This window comes from Lolium perenne, chromosome 2 (genome assembly GCF_019359855.2).
Source record: "Lolium perenne isolate Kyuss_39 chromosome 2, Kyuss_2.0, whole genome shotgun sequence".
In the NCBI taxonomy this organism is placed as follows: Eukaryota; Viridiplantae; Streptophyta; class Magnoliopsida; order Poales; family Poaceae; genus Lolium; species Lolium perenne.
In genome coordinates, this window is record NC_067245.2 from 62,131,387 (window position 1) to 62,139,644 (window position 8,258).

Genomic DNA, 8,258 nt, shown 5'->3' on the forward strand with positions numbered 1-8,258 from the left:
CCCGTGATCATCATCACCACCGTTGCTTACTGAGAAGATCGGGCCACCCCTTATCAGTTTCTTCTCAAACAAAGCCGAGCTAAGTAAAACAACCACCACCATGCAGGTGACCTACCAGAGGACCAAGATTGCAAGAACCAAAGTTCAGTAACTGCCAGACTCTAGAGCAAACATGTATGCATATTGCACAAACAGGGATTCATTCGCGTCTTATAAATACCAGACGTTCTCTCATCTTCCAGCCATCAGACAAAGAAGTAGCCCCCAACCTACACCTACACAAAGAAGCACGGATCATCAACCATGGCATATAGGAGCACAAAGTCATTCGTTGCATTCCTCTTGGTGCTGCTGCTCTCATGCAGTTCGAGCAGCGCAGCACGCCGCCTAGAGGAGGCTGTGCCCAAGGAGGAGCACCCACCACATCCCACCGTGCCGGAGCTGCCAAAGCCAGAACTCCCACCACACCCTACTATGCCCGAGCTGCCGAAGCCCGAACTACCGCACCCGGCCATGCCCGAGGTGCCAAAGGAGCATGAAGTGCCGCACCCTGAAGTGCCGAAGATGCCCACGGAGCATGAAGTACCACATCCCGTTGTGCCGGAGCTGCCGAAGCCCGAGCTGCCGCCACACGCTGCAATGCCCGAACTGCCAAAACCTGAACTACCGCATACAGTTATGCCTGCAGTGCCGAAGGAGCCAGAGGTCCCACACACCGTCGTTCCAGAGGCACCAAAGGAGCACGAAGTACACCATGAGCTTCCCAAACCCGAAATACCACATCCTACCATCCCAGAGGCACCAAAGGAGCCCCATGTGCCCGAGTTACCGCACCCTGCTGTGCCGGAGGTGCCAGAATTGCCGCACCCATCCATGCCTGAGGTGCCGAAGCATGAACTGCCACCATTCCCCAAAGCCGAGATGCCCCCGAAGCCTGAGCTCCACTTTCCAGAGCAGGAGGCTAAGCCATGATCGGACTAGCTACATAGTCCTACCGTCGGTTAACTAAGTTTTATATGTGTACATGATGCCTGTTTGTGTTAGTCATGTGAAGCTAGCGTGTAGTAGTGTACAGGTCGTTAGCCTGTGCTCCAGTTCATGATGAGGGAGCGTTATGTCCTAGGGTTGTTGCATTCTGTAGCGGCTCAATCTGTTCTTTCTTTATGTACACGATGTTCTGAGTAATAAATGTATTGTACTTTTTATATTTGGATATACATAAGTGCACCGTTAAACATTTCTTAAGATCTTGGCTGCAATATATGCTTTATTTTAAATTATTGCATTTTGTACTTCAGTACAAAAGCCACGATAACCCAGGTTTAATCAAAAGCTAAACATATAAAGTCGTTATGGGGATACCAGCTTACATGAGGAGCTTCTTATTTGTTCGATACAATACCTGAGTTCCTGATTGGGGCTGTCCAGTCCAAGGGCAACTCTATGCCCGAGTAATAAAGCAGTGGATTAATCTAAGAAAACCTTACATAAGGAGCTCATTTAATATCAATAAAAAAAATTTGCCTCTGATTTCTTACATAAAACAAAAGCAAATTAACAAGAGTGTATACTTGTTTAGCTCAAAATCTTTTAAAATTTTAATAATCTTAACTTTAACACTTCTATTTAAGGTTCCAACTGCTCTCGAGTTTACTGGGATTTCTTTACACCCATGTCATGAAACATGAAAATAATCAGTGACACAAAAATCTTTATAACAATAGGAAAACACAGTCACAATGGACTAAGAAAAAACATGGAAAATAAATACATTATAAAGATAATTTATATTTAAAGTGCAACTGATCAAATGAAGTTTTAGAATCCCAAATACATTGTGAAACTGAAGTTTTTGCTCATTCAAATTCCAGGTTGCACATTACAAAAACACTAACTGCATATTTTGTAATGTCCAACTAGAGTATATTTAAAGTGCACCACTAATTTTTTGAAGATCCAGGGGTACTAGTAAAAGAGAAGAAGATAGATGCATACTACAAATACAATGTTTTCACACATTTTAAATGTGCAAATTATGTAGATAAAAATTGTAACCATGAAGTAAAAGAAAACCACCGATTCTCAAACTGGAAAAAAATTAATTCAATAGAAAATAATTGAAAAAGACTCAATTTTTTTAAACTAGAGGACTTGTGAGATGCAAAACCGTATATTTTATTACGAAAGTTTTGGTGAGGGATATGAAATAACCAACGGTGTGCCAAGTACAATGTTAATAATATTTTTTTGCTTGTGTGACACTTGCAACATGTAGTTTCATGTGTGGCCCGAGGTTTACTTGGAAAGGACAGATTATGGTTATGACAATATCCTTGTTTTAATTGCACTACTAATTTTCTTTCTAAAATCGGCATTGAAATGGAGACATTTATCGCATTCCAAACCATATTTTAAGGAGAAGGCATAGTCGAACGGACGAAAGAAAGTTCAATTAAATACTGCCAACAAAATAGTTAAACCTTTATCACCTCCTGCTAAAATATATAAACACTAATCATAACACTATAAGTGGTCAAGGTTAAATTAAAATGGCACTAAGATAAATCTCATATTCAAATTTCAAATCATTTTTTTTTTGGGAAAGCACCTCATGAGGCATCAATTAGACACACCAACATATTCATCCAACATTATACTAGATGATCCAAGTCCAAGACATGTAATAATTTTATATTCCTGATGACTGATACTTACAAAAAAGATAACTACATATTTGACCTACCTAACTTAGTGATTCTTATGTTACCATATTTTTGCAAAAAATCATTAAATGTTGCAGCCATACTAACACGCAACATCACAAGACTAAATACAAAGTTACATGAATAAACATTTTTTTTTTCATGTGCACGTTTGTTAACGAGTAGGTTGTCATGTCATGCACTCACTTAATTGAGGTAGGACTAGAAACTTTGCTAAGCTATAACGTGAAGAATTAGCTAGCTTAGCAAGTTGCTTGAACATAGGCTACACCAGCATGAAACAAAGTCGTCATGCAGTGGTCATTTTCAACTCGATCGAAACGGGACTAGAGAAATCAAAAGATCCGTCACATGTTACTCTATTTTCTCAGCAGCTTGTCCTTGACAAAGCAAGGCAATACGATTACGACGTACACGGGCGTGTCTATGCATGTAGTGCATCGGACACCTAGCTAGCCGGCTAGGCACACGTACGCCCCGTTTTCCAAGTCCGGTCACCTAGCTAGCCTATCAACTACAACCACCAGGGCAGATGCAAGAAAAAGATCGGAAGAACCGTCCTTTCACGGCGCTGCCTCACCCCGCTTGTTCCAGACTTCCAGTGGACAGCCCCTGAATTTTTAAGTTGCGTCAGCCGTGCGCTGGTGACCTAACACCGGCTGGCGCCGGCACGTACGGCAACCGAGGATGGACCTGAGACGCAGCTACGAGTAGGACGCTCCTACACGAACACGCTAACGCGATCCATCACCAACCATGACAGATTGACGCCGGATGTTTTGATTAATTGGAAATTTAGACCGAATCGATCAGCTGAACTGCCAACAGACGATTCACCAAATCATCCCAATAACAGTATTGTTGAGGTTCAGGACTTCAGGTATTGTTTAGCACTGGATTTTTCATCATGCAGGCTGAGAATGAGATGCATCATGCATGAATGTACTGATGTGAGTACATCTTCCAGGAAGGATCCGGCCAGCTACACTACACAACACTATTAGGAGCTTTTGACATGTGGTATGGTGCAATCACCGGCCATATCATCAATGAGGTCTCAAAATTCCAAACTAATTAAGCAACACATAAGCATGTGTGGGTAGGGATCAGACGCAAACCGATTTTTTCTTCACACCCAAGTGAAGTAAGCAAACAACTACCAAAATTCAGGTGACCTACCAGGGTCCCTTGTTCAGTAAGACTACTAGTATCAGCTGCCAACAGAGATTCATTTGGGGTACGTCTTATAAATACCAGGCGTTCTCTTATCTCCCAGCCATCAGAGAAGGAAGAAGTAGCCTCCCACCGATAAACACAACTAAGAAACACAGAGCGTTCACCATGGCGAGTAGGAACACCATGTCATCCGTTGTATTCCTCTTGGTGCTATTGCTCTCATGCAGTTCGAGCAGAGCAGCAAGGCGCCTAGAGGAGGCCGTGCCCAAGGAGGAGCACCCACCACATCCCATTGGGCAGGAGCTGCCAAAGCCTGAACTACCATTTTTTTTAAATAATACGATTTAATTATTTAATTGCATGACTATCACACGTTTTCAAAAAATTACAGAACTGTGACTCGGTCGGACTGCCGTAGGCCGATCGGACAGGAGCACACCGACTGGGTGTCGGCCGGTACGGCACATCAAATCACCTGACTCGTTGGTCAGTAGCTGACCAACTGGACAACTACAGACCAATTGGTCTCCTACAAACCGATCGGCTTTGCTACCATCCGATTATTTGCATGGATGGTTTTGTTTGAAGTACGCTTAAAGTTAGCAGGGATGTAGCTAAAGGTACTCATACGTAGTTTGTACATAATGTCTGACGATGCATAGATGATTCATACATAAATGTCAGAATATCTGAGACTATGGACGGCGTCTGGGTTTCGTGCGGGCGGCGTAGCACGGGGTGTCCAACCGAACCTGTCCGGGGGCCTGGTGATGCAAGCAGGGATCCAGGACCCGGACTCGGGGTCGTACTGCGTCTCCTGTGTGGGCTCTGGTGGAGGAGTCTGCATACCGACATAGTTCTGCTGCGTGTTGTAATACTCCATGTGCTCAGGATCCTGATCACTAGCTCCCCATGAAGGATTGGATGCAGTGTGCTGCGTGTATCGTGTGCCACGAAACATAAGTGATGTCAAACTAAGTGGAGTATAGTCTATATGGAACACAATAGCTAGAACAATACATACCCTGCGTGTATCCTGCTCCTCCCATGAAAGGGGCCTGCCAGATAACCGCCATATCATCGAGCACGTCGAACTGCTGCTTCTACCGTTGTTGTTCCTGCTGCAACTGCCTGAACAGCTTCTATCATATCATATTAGGGTTTACCCTTGTAGCGTGAGAAGCCTCTCCAACAGCAGCAGCACGAACAGCACGCATCAACTCACCACCACCACCAATCCATAGCAGCAGCTCAGCCCCTTACACCACCACCAACCTCCACCACTTCATCATCATTGCTGCTAAATAGCACCACCAATCCTCTCTAAAACCTAACCCATTTGTAGATAGAGCTTCCCTCAACTAATAGCAGCAAAATAGTGAAGTTTTATTGGCTAAGGGCATCTCCAGCGGGGCGACGCATTTTAGCGTCCACGCGCGTCCGTTTGCGTCGACCCTTTTGGTCGAAATCGATCGCGCGTCCGTTTGCGTCGGGGGTGGCTCCAGCGGCACGACGCATTTTTTAGGACGAGTACTTTTTTTTAAACATGAAACATAGTTTACATACGTAAAATAAACCTAAAATGTCTACTGCTCCGTCGTCGCCGTACACAGCGTAGGCTTCATCGTCGTCGTCGGCGTCGTTGTGCTGCGTCTGCTGACGTCGCGTCCGCGCCTGCTCACGACGTGTCGGCGCCTGCTCACAACGGGTCCTCGCCTGTGCTCTTATACCAATTAAGGACGGCCCCGACCACGACAATAGTTCAGGTCTCTACCATAAACTCCTTCACCGGGAGATGCAACCCATCATAGACCGCAATAACCGTGGGAAACTTAAGGCTTCCCCAGCCTACCGCTTGCTCCTCGGGATAGAAGTGTCTACGACAAAGCCGTGGGGAACTTATGGCTTCCCCAGCCTACGGCTTGTCCCCTTGAAATACAAGTGTCTATGAAGAGGTATTTCGGGCCAGGTTGGGCTGTGCTGGGCCCGTGCTTGTTGGGCTGCTGGTGGGCTCCTGCGGCCAGGTAAGCTAGGTAAGTCCTTTTCTCTCTTTTTCTTTTCTGTTTTCAATTTTCTATTTTGTATTTCTTTCCAATTTGAATCTGATTTGAATTCATATTTTATTTGCAGGTTTCTAATTGTGTTAAATTTGATTAAGTTGTAGAACAATGATTATTACACCATTCCTTCTATTTAGAACAAGTGTTTTACTTCAATTCCACCAAGATCAAGTGAAACTTCAGTTACTGTGACTGTTTTACTTTAAAGCGCGAAAATTCCCCAGATTTTCTATGCATGAATGCAATGCACACATCTGTTTCCTCTATTTTTGTAACTCCAATACCTGGGATATTACAACCGGCCCATCTGCGAACCGTCATCTCGAGTATTGGGCAAGCGCGGGAACGATCGTCGTCGCGCGCGAACCGGTAATTGTCGGCGGCAGGCCTCGATGGGACGTTAAACTGCCATTAACGTTCTTGACGATGTCTCCGCTAAAAAAAATACGTCCGTGCCGCTGGAGATACCCAACGCAAATGGTCACCCTGGACCGCATGCCGTCCGTGGGCCGACGTAAACGGACACAAATGAACATTTCAGACATCGGTCGGCCCCCGCTGGAGATGCCCTTAATGTAAAAGCCATCGCTGCTCCAAGCTACTTAAGCACACCTTGTACAGACTGCTCCACATCCAACCAATAGGGTGGGTACCAGGATTGATGAGGCCACAGTTGAGCAGCAGTTTTATTAAGCCACAAATTGATCTGCTAGTAAATCCTATAGATACAACAGATAGATACGGTGCATTGCGGTGATGGTATCTTGCACATATGTTTCTTCAGTTTAGCACACGTACACGTACCTGCGTATGCATGGTCCGGCTGATTAGCATCTTCCTACCCTGGTCGGACGAGAGTTGGCCGATCGGACGGCTAGTGCCCAACAGGACCTGTGGGCTGGTCAGGGGACCCAGGACACCTGCAATCGGTTCATAGATGGCTGATCGGCCTGCCGACAACCGATCGGTGGACACGTGTCCGACCGAGTCACATAATCAAAAATGATTCAAATCGCGTGATATTTTCGAAAATTATAGAGTAATCCGTATTATTTAAAAAAAAATCGCGAACTACCACACCCTATCGTGCCCGAGGCGCCAAAGGAGCATGAAGTGCCGCACCCTGCAGTGCCGGAGATGCCAAAGGTGCCTGAAGTGCCACACCCAGCCGTGCCGGAGCTGCCGAAACCCGAACTGCCGCCATACGCTGCAATGCCCGAGCTGCCGAAACCTGAGAGCATCCCCACTCGTTGGCGCTCCCCACGCCCAAATCCGGCGAAATTTTCGTCCGGATTGGATGAAGATTTGGCGTGGGGAGCGCCGAAGTTCCAGCCGTCCCCCCGGCAGGAAGCCCCCAACCTCGACCATTTGACATATTTCAAACAAATTCAACATAAAATTTAACAAGTTCGGCAAACAAGAGTACGAAAATTGCTGAAACAAATTCGGTGATAATCAGTACAATGTTTAACAAGTGCTGAAACAAATGAAGGCCGGAAAACAGGCCGGCGGAAGAGCAGCCAGATAGGCCGTCGTCCAAAGACGGCGGAATATAGGCAGGTGGGGAAGGAGGGGCGGCGGAATCTGGGCAACAAGCCGGCGGGGTGGTGCCGGCGGCGAGAGAGATACGAGGGGTGGGGGAGATTTTGAGCGACGTGGCGGTGGGGTTCGTGCGTCGAGTCACCGACAGATCGGGCCCTTCCCCGCTTTTCACTCGTCCGGAGTCCCCGAGCGCTCCCCGGGGGGCCGGGGGTGGCGTGGGCTCGCCGGATGGATGAAGGGCCAAATCCGGACGAAAACGAGGAACCGGGGGCGCGACTGGGCCGAATTACGCCGTCCGGATGGAAAAAACGCTCGCCGGGGGCCTCGACGGGGGCACGAGTGGAGATGCTCTGAGCTACCCCATCCAGTTGTGCCCGAGGTGCCAAAGGAGCCTGAAGTCCCACACGCCATTGTACCAGAAGTACCAAAGGAGCACGAAGCACCCCACCATGAGCTTCCAAGCCCGAAATGCCACATCCTACCATCCCAGAGGCGCCAAAGGAGCCCCATATGCCGGAGGTCCCAAAAGAGCCCAAGTTACCGCACCCTGTTGCACCCGAGGTACCGAAGGTACCAGAATTGCCACACCCCACCATGCCAGAGGTGCCAAAGCATGAACTGCCACCATTCCCGAAAGCAGAGCTGCCACCAAAGCCTGAGTTCCACCATCCAAAGCCAGAGGCCAAGCCATGATCGGACTAGCTACATACCTACATCGTCCCCTATATAGGCTATTGCGCTAGTTATCTATATTTGA

General features: G+C 47.1%; 1 protein-coding gene and 1 pseudogene across 1 annotated transcript; both read left to right on the plus strand.

Annotated features, from left to right (window-relative positions):
• The first annotated feature begins 232 nt into the window (after positions 1 to 232).
• LOC127332759 (uncharacterized) lies at positions 233 to 1,237 on the plus strand. The gene has a single exon (XM_051359096.2). It carries the CDS (start codon positions 304 to 306, stop codon positions 970 to 972), a length of 669 nt encoding a protein of 222 aa, XP_051215056.1. The 5' UTR covers positions 233 to 303; the 3' UTR covers positions 973 to 1,237.
• Positions 1,238 to 4,004: 2,767 nt separating this feature from the next.
• On the plus strand, positions 4,005 to 8,258 carry LOC127332763 (uncharacterized; annotated as a pseudogene).